The 16245-nt window shown below is 33.8% G+C and overlaps 2 protein-coding genes across 2 annotated transcripts; one reads left to right on the top strand and one right to left on the bottom strand.

Moving 5' to 3' along the window:
- Positions 1-11500: 11500 nt before the first annotated feature.
- On the bottom strand, positions 11501-13214 carry foxi3b (forkhead box I3b). Its single transcript, NM_198918.1, is given in 2 exon segments — positions 11501-12115; positions 12530-13214. Coding segments are annotated over 2 exon segments (1152 nt in total). The 5' UTR covers positions 13125-13214; the 3' UTR covers positions 11501-11558.
- A 1322-nt stretch (positions 13215-14536) lies between these two features.
- On the top strand, positions 14537-15629 carry zgc:194246. Its single transcript, NM_001135986.3, has 3 exons — positions 14537-14842; positions 15081-15189; positions 15307-15629. Exons 2-3 carry the CDS (start codon positions 15081-15083, stop codon positions 15489-15491), a joined length of 294 nt encoding a protein of 97 aa, NP_001129458.1. The 5' UTR covers positions 14537-14842; the 3' UTR covers positions 15492-15629.
- Positions 15630-16245: the final 616 nt, after the last annotated feature.

Genomic DNA, 16245 nt, shown 5'->3' with positions numbered 1-16245 from the left:
TAGGTGTACTACTGCCTAATGATCTTTGAAGGTCAGTACATGCCAAATGAATTCCTACTTCTCACCAGAAAACGCTAACACAGCTATATCCATCCATCCATTAAAAACCTTTTCCCTTTTCTCATTTAATAAATTATTTAATGACTTTTAATAAATATATAAGTACATTTTGTTAGATTTTATGAATTCATTTTTTTCATATTTATTTAAGGCGGCATGATGGCTCAGTTGGTTAGCACGTTGTCTCACAGCAAGAATGTGTATGTGTGAATGTGAGAGTGTGTTTCCCACTATTGGGTTGCAGCTGGAAGGGCATCTGCTGTATAAAATATATGCAGTAAAAGTTGGCAGTTCATTCTGCTGTGGTGACCTCTGAAATAGAGACTAAGCCAAAGGAAAAATATTTTTTTATTTGTTGCTTCTTCATTATAAATCACTTGTTGTATTCCTCATTTGTAAGCCTCTTTGGATAAAATGCTAAATGCAAGTAAATAGGCCTATCAATTGTACACTCAATTGCTAGCGCTAAAGAATAGATTGCACTATATTTGCTCACTCATTTTCATTCGCCTTTTTTAGTGAACTATGTTACTGAACTACAGGCTCGAAGCTAGAGGGAATCGAGTGATTCAAAAGACTCACCCCCCACTGATAAAGCCTAGAATTTGGCCCCTATATGGGCTTTGACAGTATGCCATCATAAATTGTGAAAATAAGCAATAGAAAAACGTTTTAAGACAAATTAAATTTTTAATTATTCAAATTGACAAATTTTGACTAAGAAAACGAGCTGGCCAGTTTTTTATTTACCTTCAGGCTACAGTTTTAATATGTTTTTAGTTGGTTTTTAATAGGTTTTAACAGATTCCTTATATTATTTTTAACAATGCATTATAATAACTTTTTTATTTTAAAAATAAGTATTTTTTTCATACTTCTTTATTGAAAAACCTATTTTCGTAACATTATATATATATAACGGTAATAAATTGCAGTTTAAATGCACATTTCTAAATAAACACTTTGTGGTAAGCACTTTGACCAAATTTTAGGGAAAAAAAAGAATTTGTCGCATCAAAATATGTAGTTAAGATCACCAACCAACAAGCTAATGCAGCAAATATTAGTGCTTAAAATGTCACTAAAATGCAGTACTTGAACCTCATAATTTAATAGAAATTTGGGAGAGTAACTGCAAAATGTTTTTAAGAAAAAAGAACCACCCATTTCAATAGGCTGGCTACGGGCCTGGGGAATAGTGAATGAAGATATGCCTTTAGCTATCATGACCTGTATACAGAGGGTGGTAAGCATGATTCATTTAGCCTCTGCTCTTAGATAACGTAACTACATAAATGTTGGAAATGTAAAAAAAAAAAAAAGCCGTGTGAAATTGTGAACCTATTACATTAGTAGGCCTAATAGATGCTAACAAATATTTCAGGTAGACTATTTACATATAAGTAGCCTATACATGGTCTGAAAGCATTGCTAGCTAAATATTCAGTTTTGGTTGAAGTAAACAGGAAGTTTCCTCACAGATATCCAAGAAAATGTGAGCATATTAGCATTTGGTCATAGCTCATTTATTTGAATAGTCACTGTGACAAGAAAATTTCTGTCAGGAATCACTTCCTACATACGAAGATATATTTTTTAAACCATCTTGTGCACCATTTAAACCACTGGGGGGAGCAGTAGACACACCACCCTAACGCTGTTTTTACAGTGCTACGGTATTTCAAAGCAGATTCGATAATATCAGGGCTTGATCCAACATCACCCATAAGCCTGATTCTCAATGATGTGGAAATGCATCTGTGGGACATTGTATTTGCTTATGAAACATCTCCGCTGTTAGCTGTTGAAACTAATAAACCAGCAGCCTGCAGACTCCGGGGCCAAGTGCCTCTTAATACTCATGGAGTTTTGTTTTTGTCATGTTGACATGTCAAATATTTTAGGGAGAAATAACACAGAACAGTCTATTACATCAAAGTGTTTGTTGTCTCTCAACACTATTTTCACTAAATATTGTATATAAACCCCGGTACATGTCAGTTCATTTAGAGAGCTGTTGAGTTCCAGATATAAAGAGGATAGTTTGCATTTGTAGCAATTCTAATGGATGAAGCCTTCATATGGGGATTGGACTTTGGATCGTAGATGTGGAACAATTGTTGGCTTTGATTTTACTTGCTGGATTCACACATCGGATAATGGATTCTGCAATTGTATGGACTCTTTTTTTATTATTAAGATCTAAGAAGATGGAAATTGTGCCTTTTTTAGGCATGTGTTCTGTTGTTTTATATATATTTTTAGTTTTTCCTGATTCAGTCATTGTGTTCCAGGCGTTATAAATGGCTTTTCTTTCTTAGGATGATTGCGTGGATGCGTTTATGGACTTTTAAATTTATGAATTTGACTCAAACCAGCTGAATTGAATTTAATATGTTAAATTTTTGAATTTTAAAAGTATATTAAATGCTTATATTATTATATTATTTGCGTTTCATAATATTACGTGTTTCAAAATTAACTGTATTTTTAATGTATTTAAATGTATTCAAATAAGTTCCCTTCTATTTTTTGTACATGCTTTAATATTTTAAAGATGTGTTTTAAGTGTGATTTTGTGTGTGTCTGTGTATATATGAAGATGGAGAAATAAGAAATGAGCATTTATGTCAGTGTCTTTCAAACTTAATCAGGATAATCAGGATAAAAGAACATTTAACGTGACTTTGTTGAAGGTTAGCAGTGTAAATGTGTGCCAATAATTCAAGGACAGCCTCTTTTTCCTGCGTCTCCTTAGCTTGTGTCTGAAGTGTGTATGTGTATTTACACACAACAATAACCTGGAACTGTATGGTCTTTCTCCTGCCTGATACAGTGAATCAGAGTTCCATCTCTCTGCCTGACATCTTCAGGCTGAGTTTAGTAAACATCGCTAATCAGCCAATACTGTTTAGCTAAAAACAGTGCAGCGCGTGGTTGCTGTTTTGGTTTAGGCATTGTAGTAGTTGGCAGCAGGGTGCGTTGCCCTTTAGGGGAGTTTGTACCACGTTCCCTGTTTAAAATACAATGCATTGACACACACACACACACACACACACACACACACACCAAAAAAAAAAAAATCAACAGTTTTAATGTTTGAAGCTTATCAGTGCTGTCATCACTTTTTAGCAGTTCAATTTCAGTTCATCGGCCCCCTCCTCCAAAAAAACGTCCTGGTCCTGATGGATTTGTTCATGTCTGTTTGGAGTTTACTGTATCAACAATACACAGAACCGGCTGGAATGAACCAGCCTTAATGTCATCCTTCACATAACCCTCGCCTACACGAACACTAAAAGAAAATATTATGAAAAAGACTATTTTTGGTTGTTCTAAGTATTCGTCAGCTCGTCTTATACTACTTAAAGAATGATTAAGCGTATTTGAAATCAACATTGGTCTAAAACATAAAGGTTAGAGATATATTTCACAAAGCAGTAAAATGGCTTTTTAAAATGATGATATTATGGTTAAATAGGGTAAAACTATAGTAATTGAGTTCAGGACATTGTTCTTCATTTCATATTTTATACCACCGTGACATTTTAAGAAGTTATTTAAACAGCTGTTTACTTTTTAAGGATTATTCATACACTGTTAATGGACTGGATTGCAAGACCACATTTCTCAGTTACAAAATATTAACACACACACACACACACACACACTTGTACAGCACACTTTTTAAGGACTTCCCATAGACATAATGATTGTTATAATGTACAGACTGTATATTCTGTCCCCCTACCCCTAAACTCAACATTCACAGGAAACATTTAGCCTTATAATCCCTTTATGCATCAGGGGGTTTTTAACTTATCCAGCATATGTTTTACATAGCGGATGCCCTTCCAGCTGTAACCCAGTACTGGGAAACACCCATACACTCTCACATTCACACACATACACTACAAACAATTTAGCTTACCCAATTCACCTATACTGCATGTCTTTGAACTGCGGGGGAAACCAGAGAAAACTCTGGTAGCCACAGGGAGAACATGCAAACTACTCCACACAGAAGCGCCAACTGACCCAGCCATGGCTCGAACCAGTTACCTTCTTGCTGTGAGGCAACAGTGCTAACCACTGAGCCACCTGAGCCCATTCTGCCTTTTTACTATTTCAAAAAACTTAATTCTGTGTAACTTTTTTCCTAGGGGGACCAAAAAAAATGAGGTCACTATATTTCCCAGTAATGGGTTGCTGCTGGAACGGCATTCGCTGTGTAAAACATATGCTAGATAAGTTATCAGTTCATTCTGCTGTGGCGACTGCTGATGAAAAAAGGGACTAAGTCGAAAAGATTGGAACATATGAAAATATCACATTATTATTATTATTATATTGTCGGCAGCTAGCCCTCTGCAACTCTCACAGGGTCGCTCAATGAAGCACTTGGATGGGAGTCAACATGGGAAGCTGCCTGAAGTGGTACTAGTGAGGCCAGCAGGGGGCGCACAACTTGTGGTCTGTGTGGGTCCAAATGCCCCAGTATAGTGAAGGGGACTCTACACTGCTCTTTCAGATGAGACGTTAAACTGAGGTCCTGACTCTGTGTCCATTAAAAATCGCAGGATGTCCTTCGAAAAAGAGTAGGGGTTTAACCCCAGTATATCCTGACCAAAATTTGCCCACTGGCCTCTATCCATCATTGCCTTCTAACCATCCCCATATCATAATTGGCTTTATCACTCTGTCTCCTCTCCACCAATCAGCTGGTGTGTGGTGTGCGCTCTGGCGCAATATGGCTGCCGTCACATCATCCAGGTTGATGCTGCACACTGGTGGTGGATAAGGAGATTCCTCCCAATGTGTAAAGTGCTTTGAGTGTCCAGAAAAGAGCTACATAAATGTAAGTAATTATATAAATATTTTATATTATTGTTCCATAAATATGAAAGTAAATTTGTATTGACCTAAATGTTTTGTATATAACACTTTGATACAAATGCAAAAACATTAAATTAATCATTTTTGATGCGCAAAATCTTGTGTGTGTAAACCATTTTTCTTTGTATGTCATAATATATAACAAGTATATTAAGCTTCTTAATATTTGCTTTTGTTGATGTTAACTTTTGTGTTGTCACATTTTTATTGTATTTCTTTGCTGTATGTTAATACTGTGTTTTTATTGCTAAAAAAAAGTCTATAATAATTCATGCTTAATTTATAAAAAATACTTCTTGCTACTCCAAAAAACAAAACTTTCTTTTTACATAACATTATACCTAAGATAATAATAAACAATACACGTCAGGACGATGATGTTTTGTTGTCGTTTTCCTAGAAGTCATTGAGGCTCCAGACTGTTTATGACTTGTCGTATGTCATAAAATCTGTTCTTGGAATACAGCAGCGGCATCTCAAGCACATTGTTTTGGTAGATTCCGTTTGAGGGACAGGTGTGTGCCATACAACAGGCTGCAGGTGCAACAGAAGATTTATAGATTTTAATCACATTATACTGTTGAGCAATAATTCTGCCCCAAGGCTACAGGAAAAAGCGTGGCTGGGAAGTGTATATTCAGGGTGGATTGAGCATTTTAACTCAATACAGAGCAAATTTCTCAAACACAATTGCACATTTGAGATAATTGTTGCCTTATAAGACTAACTGGTATCTTTAAAGATTGACTTTGTAACGATGGACTTCTGGTTTAGTAAAAAATGCAGGGTTCTGTACAATTCATTCATGTTCTCCCAACACAAATCGATTAAGTTAACTTAACACTTTTAACACATTTATGTAGATTGAACAAAAAGTTGTCCTAATGAAATCTCAAGAATTGTGTTGTTTCAGTCCAATTTAATTATTGTAAACAAGCAAAAAAAACATATATGTACAATTTGGGGGGGCTAATAATTCTGACTTCAACTGTCCATATATATATATATATATATATATATATATATATATATATATATATATATATATATACATACATACATACATACATACATACACACATATATACATACATATATATATATATATATATATATATATATATATATATATATATATATATATATATATATATATATATATATATATATATATATATATATATATACAGTTGAAGTCAGAATTATTAGCCCCCCCGAATTGTTCGAACCCCTGTTTATTTTTTTCCCCTATTTCTGTTCATCAGAGAGTAGATTTCTTCAACACATTTCTAAACATAATAGTTTTAATAACTCATCTCTAATAACTGATTTGTTTTATCTTTGCCATGATGACATTAAATAGTATTTTACTAGATATTTTTCAAGACACTTCTATGCAGCTTAAAGTGACTTTTAAAGGCTTAACTAGGTTAATTAGGTTAACTAGGCAGGTTAGGGTTATTAGGCAAGTTATTGTATAACGATGGTTTGTTCTGTAGACTATCGAAAAAAAAGTTAGCTTAAAGGGGCTAATAATTTTGTCCTTAAAATGGTGTTTCAAAAATTAATAACTGCTTCAGCCCCCCTGAATTATTAGCCACCTTGTTTATTTGTTTATTTCCCCCCCTGCTTACATTATCAGACATATCGTGAAAATTTGGAAAATATTTAAAAAAGGAAATATATAATATATGTGTGTGTGTATGTATATATATATATATATATATATATATATATATATATATATATATATATTTTTTTTTTTTTTTTTTTTTTTTTTTTTTTTTTTTTTTTTGTGTGTGTGTATATTTATATGTAAACAGCACAAATCTAGTAATTTCTTTTGCCAATTTAATTGTTTTATGTTAAGGAAATGCTGACATTAAAAGTAATCTTAGGTGTTTAAAGTAATAGAAAGACTTGTTAGAGTTTAATCTTCACTTTAGTTTGAAGGTTTAAAAGATTTTCATGTAATGCTTTGAGTTTTGAGGTTACCACTTTGCAGAAGCACCCATGCTTTGGGTGTTGGCATTAGCAAAAATTCAGTTTGTCGCTTTGCTCAGTAAGCAATAACTGTCCTAAATTAATCCTGAGATGTTTATAGATAATGCTTAAATGACACTTTTCATTTATTTAGGATGACTTTAAATAAAACTAGCAGACTAAAAACTAAGAAACCAAAATGTAATTTGTTTTAGTTAAATTTTAGAGTTCAAGTTAAAAATACAAATGTATTTACACTTTTATTTGATAAAATCATATTGGACCAACTCAATTGTATTTAAATGTGTAAATAGGTTTTATAGTGTATATGTTTATGTTTTTATTTTGTTCACATCTGTCTGTCATTCTTTTAATTAACTACTGTAAGCCAAATCAGAGCAAAAATCATTTAAAAATATCTCTGTTTTAAATTAAACACTTGCTTTCACGTTTTGTTTTTTATTATTATTAATGCATACTAAAATAAATGATTTAATTGATGATGAGGTGGCTTTAGATATGTATTTATGTATAAATATAAAACATACAGTCAAGATTTTAGCCCAGATTTAACCTTTTTTCTTTTTTAAATATTTCAAAATCGATGTTTAACAGAACAAGGATTTTTTACAGTATTTCCAATAATATTTTTTTTCTGGATAAAGTCTTTTTTATTTTATTGCGGCTAGAATAAAAGAAGTTTTTATTTTTTAAAAACCATTTTATGGTCAATATTACTAGCCCCTTACGCAATTTTTTTTTTTTTTTTTATGATTGTCTGCAGAACAAACCATCATTATACAGTGTCTTGCCTAATTACCCTAACTTGCCTAATTAACCTAGTTAAGCTTTTAAATTCCACTTTAAGCTGAATGCATCTTCTAGTAAAATAGAATGTAATATCATCATGGCAAAGATGAAATAAATTGATCATTGGAAATTAATTATTAAAACGATTATGCTTAGAAATGTGTTGAAAAAATCTTTCTGTTAAACAGAAATTAGGGAAAAAAACAGGGGGTTAATAATTCTGACTTCAACTTCAACAGACAAACATTTTTATTTGTAAATTAATTTATGTCAGATAAATGAATAAATGTACAGCTTTAGTGACTGCAACTTAACATAAAAAGCTCTCAACATGTTCATGGAGGAAAATACATTTACGATGTATTTCAAATCCCAAGTAGGGGTCAGTGCAAGAACACAGGGTGTAAAATAACAGCCACTAAATACTCATATAGACGTGCCAAAACGAAAGGTGTATTTCTCAATGGCAAAATAAGCAGTTGGTAATTTGCATCATTACAGTTCAGTGAGAGGGTGTAGAGTTTTCAACCAAAAGCCAAATCTCCTTAAATTTGCTTTATTGTTAGCTTTAGTAGGGCTGAGTGTTCCTTCTGTTTCTTTTGGCACATTTGAAGCAGACGGTACAAATTAGAACAAGTCCTTCTTGCCTACTTTCACCTGCCACAGCTACTTTTGGTCTGGTGCTTGACTGGCATGGGAATATATGATATGTCATAGAATATATATACACTGTGGCATAACAAGCAAACATATATGTCATATGCAAATACAACATCAGCAGAGCACTTTTCTGTTAAAATGTGTTTCATTTTCTACCATTCGTATTGATGTGAATAATGATGGTATTTTCTTTTTCTTTCTTTCTTTTTTTTTTGTTTTTTTTTTTGCAGTTCACACGCCAACAGGAATATCATAACTCATTTCCCAGATGAATCCAATGGTTCCAATGACTGAATAATGGTATGTTTTTGCATGTTACATTAACTAAAGTATGGCCTTAGTGATAAATCCACAGATTTCATACTATATCAGTTTTCCCTGTCTGAAAGAACAAATTCCTTAGGGCATGGATTGTCTCGAGGGCTCATTCTTTATCTGTTTGAGCTTCTGATCGCACACATTAAACAGAAAGCAAGTAGGGAAATAAAGATGAAACCCAGATTTGATTAATTCTTAAGGAAAAAATGCGGTTGAGTGATCTCCTGGGGTGTGTTGTGAACTGTTATGCAAAACAGTTGTTATATGAGCTGAGGTCTTCATGGTAAAATTGAGCCTGCTTCCAGGTACACCTTAAGTCAGGTAAAGGCTGTCAGAAACAACCAAATAAATTCATTTCTGTCACTATAACTGATTTGCTGATAGAATGTGTCTGTTGGTGACCTTGGTAAAAGTTGCCAAACAAAGTCCTCCATCATGTAGACATTTTAGGATTTTTCTAATGGATATCTTGACAGTACAAACAGACGTACTGCTGCTACTCTGTTGCTACGAAGACTGTTCAAACAAAATTAAGTCCCAGAAACTGTTCTGAAAGATTAGTTTGTCTGAATCAAAGGCTGAATTTTTTACCTAATCATATGATTAATTTATGTCTTTGGTATTTTGTGGCGTATTAAAAGGATAGTTCACCTTAAAATGAAAAATTCTGCCATCATTTACACAACCTCCATTTGTTTTAGTCTTGTACAGTTTTATTAGTATGAACACAGAAGAAGAAATGGCACAATACAAATACAATACAAAATGTGTTCTTTCAACATTTCTCTTTTTAATAAAGCTATTTTCAAAAGGGTTCAATTCTAAAGTAATAAAATCTATTTTAATATTTTCCCATTTATTTATCCCACCTATTGCCATCACAGTTGTTATTAGTCAGTTTGAGTCATCACACTTTTGGGTGTGACTCAAAACAATTTAATGGATTCACTCTCACAAAAATTTCCAGTTTATACAGTTAAAGTCAGAATTATTTGCACCCCCCTTTTTTCTTTTTTTTAATATGTTCCAAATGATGTTTAACAGAGCAAAGGATTTTTCACAGTATGTCTGATATAATTATTTTTTTCTGGAGAAAGTCTTATTTGTTTTATTTCTGCTAAAATAAAAGCAGTGTTTATTGTTTTTAAAATATTTTGATAATATCAAAATTATTAGCCCCTTTAAGCTTTACATTTTTTTCCGCTAGTCTACTGAACAAACCATCATTATACAATAACTTGCCTAATTACCCTAACCTGCCTAGTAACCCTAATTAAGCTAGTTAAGCCTTTAAATGACACTATAAGCTGTATAGAAGTCTTGAAAAATATCTATTAAAATATTATTTACTTTCATTAAGGCAAAGATAAAATAAATCAGTTATTAGAGATGAGTTATTAAAACTATAATGTTTAAAATATATGTTAATATATGTATCTCCATTAAACAGAAATTGGGGAACAAAAATAAACAGGGAGGCTAATAATTCTGACTTTAACTATACAGTATGTGACTGTTGGCCCTTTTAGCAGCATGCTAAAACCGTAATTAAAAAGACAATTAAATATATACAGAAAATGTCATCCATTTAGTTTCTGATCCATTTTTATTAATTAATAAATCCCATTTTAATCTGCAGTATAATTTAGCACACATATCACTTCATGTGTGAAAAGCAGAAAGTGTCCAATTTTAGATTTAATATTAAGTGTTTAAATATAATTGAGTATTTGTGTGACATTTAATCTAAAATAATTGTAATTTGAATTTTTGTTCTTACTAAAATGTTTCGTTTTTTTTGTTGTTGTTTTTTTGACATTTTTTAAAGCAATTAATAATCAGAATAATGTCCTTTCATTTGCTTCAGTGTATATAGATGAATGGAGAAGGAATCATAACAGAACATGCAGTAAATTAATCTGAATCTATAAGTCACTGTATCAAACTTTTCTGTTAACTAAATAAAATGTTATCTCCCATGTCATTGGTGCGTGAAAACAAGTGCTGACAAATAAGTATAATCAATGCACTGCCGAAAACTGTGTTATCAACAGTCTCCTACATACTACGAAGAGAAAGTCTCAAAAGGGGGGGAAATGAAGTTGCGACAGTTAGAAGGACCTGGTGAAACAAGTTCTTGATCTTTCAAGGTCATCTTGTTTTTTCCATTGGACGATCTAAATCGGAGACACGATTACTTCTAAAAAAAAAAAACCTCTGTAGTACAAAATACTAAAATATAACAATATTCAATAACAATAATTGAATAACATCCAAGTCAGTTTTATTTTAAATATTTTTATTAAAAAAGGAAACAATATACACCTTTAAGGAACCTCAGTAAAATAAAATAAAATAAATTCCAACATTCACACATACAACAAATATACATAAACAAAATTAGTCATGTTAAAATACAAAGGCAGACAGGATCATATGACAACACCAGCATGCAGCAAAAGAAGAAAATCTGCTACACCGTATGCATTTTCTCTGCTTATCTGCTCAGTTTCGTTACAGGTGTTTGCAGTCAGTGACAGTAATATGAGTTAGGAATGAGATGGGTGTGTAGAATGGCTTGATGTCAGCAGCTGACCTCGGGTCAGAGCTGCTGGTAGCAGGGGCCTTTTGCTGGAGTCAGCCTGTCATATCTGCTGCTGACTAGGCTATTCCTGTGGGAATTCATTCGTATCTTGTGCCCACAGAACTCAAAGGAGTTCAGTTAGGCCAATAGCAGTGTATAGTTTCAGGAAAACAACAGTGTTTTTTCTTACCCCCATAGTCAGTAACATGAATTGGTTGATCAGCTTGTCTGTCGTCTGCTTCCCATCCTACACCTCTGTGCCTTCCCGAGGGTAAAGAATACCCGTTGAGCTCAAACCAGGGAAGAAATGGCCATTAAACTGACTGAGAACAGGTCCGCTGTAAGCTAACGTGGAGTGGGAGGGTGACGAGGACATGGGTGGCGGTGGGGGCAGAGGTGAAGCCCAATCGGACACCGTAGTGCTTGGAGTGAAGGTGGAAAAACCTGTGGTTTGTGAAGCTCTCTGTGCCCCGTCTACTGGCAGACTGAGTGTAAAGGGGCGACTCAGGGGATCCGCTTCCATGTCAAGAGATCCGGCCGCAACTCCAGACATCTCAGTCAGGAAGTTGCTCAAGCATGGCGATGGACCCGTGGATGCGGGTGATGGGCCCTTTTCTGGTGAAGTGGAAATGTCAATGGATTGACTTTTCGGGCTACCCCTGCCATTACTGTCTCCTGACTCATTCCCTCCAGAACTGCTTTTCTCTGGGAGACTGTCAGACTTTCTCTTTCTCTTGCGTCTGAAGTTGCCATTGTCAAACATTTTTTCACAATTCGGATCTAAGGTCCAGTAATTGCCCTTCCCTTTAAATCAGAGAGATTAAAAAAGTAAAAAAGATTGAAAAGAGTAGCATGATAAATAAATGATTATATGATTTATTTTAAAAATATATTATATTTGTTAATTTGCTATGAATTATTAATAGTGTAAAAATTACAATTTATTTATTTATTTATATTATATAATACATTGTATATATATATATATATATATATATATATATATATATATATATATATAAATATTTATATATAAATATATATATATAATATATAACTCTAAAAATAGACATTTTTGTAATTATTTTACATCATATTTTAATATCTAATAATAAAAATATACATATTTTAATATAAACTCACTATTATTTGTATTGTCTTTGAGAGTTTTTATCTTAATTTAATAAATAAACAATAAGCAAAACAAAAAACACTCACCTGGATCATCTTCATCTCGTGGAACTTTTTTGAAACAGTCATTGAGTGAGAGGTTGTGTCGAATTGAGTTTTGCCATCCTGCTTTGCTCTTGTTGTAGAAAGGGAAATTGTCTGCAACATACTGATAAATCTGACTGAGGGTCAGGCGGCGTTCTGGGGCACCATGTATAGCCATCGCAATAAGAGCGGAGTATGAATACGGTGGCCTGACCAGCTTCATTAGATCCTCCTGAGACGGCATGGAGAACCAGCTCAATTCCCCTCCAGGACCACCTGGTGGCCCAGGTCCTAAATAGGGCCTCTGCATGCCGTAGTGCTGGGGAACGAAAGAAGGTCCAGCAGGGCCAGGCGTTCCTCCCAGATAAGGAGCGCTGTTCATTCCTGGACTGTTGAACCACAGGTAGGGGTTAGGTGAGGAGGCGGCATAGTCTCCAAGTTCGTATGAAGACGGGTTGGTTCTTTGTGGACTTGGAAGGGATGGAGGCGGATAGTAGCTGTCGCTGTACAGACTCAGTTCTGGAGGTTCCTGTCCTAGGCTAGGGAACTGAGGCCCACATCTTGTCGGAGACTGACCTTGAGACTCGTAGGATGTCATTGCTCGATCCTGAGGGTGCTCCAGTTGGCATAAGAAAAAAAGTCTGTTATGTTTTCTATTTCTCCTGTCCTCTGATGACCTTCTCTTTTATGTTATCCCCTAAGAATATTTTCAAGAGCTCCTGTTTGTGTCCTCTGTCAGTGCTATTGTGCTTTCTTCTGCTGTATTAACATTGTCACTTGTTGCACCTGTTTTATTTATGCATAGGTAGCACCGCCTCAGTCCCACCTTATTGAAACCTTCAACGTGTTTAGGCTCTTCTTGACACAGCCCCTATAACCACCCACCCATCCACTCCACACAAACCAGCAGCACCAGCATTCACCTGGAGGCATTCACGGAGTTGAGCTGACAGTGGAATTTTCTGTTACAACCACCTGAAAGTCCTGATACATTACCAGTCAAAAATGTGGAAAAATTTACAACTGCTGCATTTATTTGATTTAAATTTACAATAGCCTAGCCAAAAGCCTTATATGGGAAAATATTTTAAAAAGCTGCATTTTCAACATCATTACTTTTTGACGTGCAATCATTGAGAAACCATTTTAATGTATGCCGATTTGCTGCTTTATGCCACTTGTTATTGATGTTCAGTGAGGATTAAGGTTTTTATTGTTGGTAATGATGAAAGCTTTTGGTTCTGATTTATATTTTTAAATATTGTAGTTATGATAATAATAATTATTAAATAATAATAATAATAATAATAATAATAATAATAATAATAATAATAATAATAATAAAGAAGAAGAAGAAGAAGAAATCCTTACATATATATATAGCAATTTTCTGAACACTCATGTTACATATTTTGTGGGGGGAATCTCCTTACCCACCTCCAGTCATTAAAACATGCAATATTTACAAAAATAAAGTCATCTTTCACTACAATAGACCAAATTTTATTCTGAATCTTGGACTTTAATCTTGAAAGAAAAAAAATACCAATAAAAAGGTTTGAAGCACTAATTTAATCAATCAAATTGGCCCATATTTTTTTAAATACTTATTAGGCTATTTTTGGCATGTACTTTCAAAATGCACCTTTTTTTTTTTTTTTTTACAAAGGAGACTAGAAAAATAGTCAAGCTCTACATAATTAATACAGGCCTGTATTACATTTTTTATTGTATTCATTTATTTTTTTGGCATTTTAATAACTCCAGAAATGATTTATTCAGAGAAAATGTCTTATTGTGCCTTTCATTTAAGCTTAGATAGGCTACATTCTTGTCATTCAACCATTCTGTGTAGCATCATTCAGTGTTGATAGTAATAACATGTTATTAAAGCATGCTAAAACTATTTTAGCTAAGAAATGTAATATTATTGATTAACGTAAATGCAAGTTCAAATAATTTGCTTCTTTGCTTGCTTGTTTTTTTTTTTTTTTTGGCAATGTCATGATGTCAGCGAGAAGGTCAAGACGTGAAATAATCTATAAGTCGTTTTATTTCTTTAAAACGTACTTATTTTAAAGAGCCAATGCACGAAAATAAATCGTTGTTCACTTCCGTAATCAAGCTGTTAGTTCTAAAGAGAGCGTTTTTGTAGGTAAGGTTATTCGATTCATACCGTGTACCTGCGCGTGCACGCGAGACAGCAGTTACAACTGCGCATGACAATTGCGTACTCGCGCGTGCATTGGAGTTCCTGTCAGCGCTCATAATACAACGAGAAACATAAAGTTGTCTACAATTCGCTTCACTATCAAGGTAATCTGCTTTATTTATGAACTTTTACTGACAGTAAATGTATATTCATTGTTTTAACCTAAGAAACGTCTCTTTGGCTTGAGGTAATGTAGCGTTAACTAATATTTCAATGGAAGGAAACGGGCGACGAACAACGAGTGTAACCGATTGTATTCGACTAAAACTTAAAATATCGTGAAATGACTAAATAAACCACGAAGATTATGTAACAAAAATTACGAAGTTTGCTGGTTTTTAGATGTCTGGCGGTTTGTCTGACGTGCAGTTATGCGAGGACTTCAGTAGTGAAAGTTTGCAACTCAACCAGCATTTGGAGAAAATGACTGAACAAATGGAAGATGTTTCAGGTAGGTAACTTAGCGATCAAATAGCGCATTACAGATGATAATAATAATCAATACTGAAATGAACAGTGTAAAGGAATATACGTACTGTCGATAACCAATATTTCTTTTGGTCCCCAGTGAAGCTGTCTTGTATGACCTACGATATGGTTGTGCTCCGCACCAGTCCAGATCTTGCTGAATCTTTCAAGAGCCTGGAGAATGAGTTCCAGAAGTGCAAAGCGGTCCTCTGTGGTCTTACAGATGGACAAGAAGTAAAATGTCATCCTGCTGATGAAGAACAAGTGTCTCCCAAGACTAATTAAATGTAGACATTCATTGTAGAACAAATGGTTTTGATATAGTTATTTTTTTGCTTTAGTTTTTCAGTGCAGCCATGTAGATCTGTTATTTTAAACATTGTCTATGCATTCACACAAGTTAATAAAAATATTTAAGCATTATCATGCTGACTGCGTTTGATTCATTTTATTAAACTGATAAAAATTGGCTTTTGTATATTTCTGCTTTTCACAAAACATTTGAATTCAGTGTTTTTTCAAATTAATTTAATCATTGTGTTTGTCTATGCACTTGAAACCCGATTTCACTTTCAGATGGAGTCTAAAGGACATTCCAGTGAAAACAGTGAACACGGAGCTTCAGATCGCCTGGATTATATTTTGAAGCAGTTGGATTTAATGTCAGAATTTATGGACGAACTAGAAGGTAAACTTGTTAAAAGTTATTTTTCAGCATAGTAGAGACTGGATTATGCCAAATTATCCCCATCCTTATTTTCTTAAATTCTGCAGAACTATTATCAAATATTCCTACAGTATGAAATCTAACAATAATGTGCCATTTGAAAAGTCATTACACACTTTACCGGCAGTTTAATAGTTCTCCTTTTCTCGAGGGCTGGCAGAAATTTGTCTGATGGCTTTCAGATGGGTATTTTGTGAACAAAATAAGAAGAAAACATGGCATCTTTGCCAAGGGTGGCAGTTAACAAGACGCTAGCATTAAGACATTAATCTGTACCCTCTGTCTAACATAAACATATCAGCTCTCAGAATA

The sequence above is a fragment of the Danio rerio genome, chromosome 14 (assembly GCF_049306965.1).
Source record: "Danio rerio strain Tuebingen ecotype United States chromosome 14, GRCz12tu, whole genome shotgun sequence".
NCBI classification, from domain to species: Eukaryota; Metazoa; Chordata; class Actinopteri; order Cypriniformes; family Danionidae; genus Danio; species Danio rerio.
This window is presented reverse-complemented; position numbering and strand designations above follow the sequence as displayed.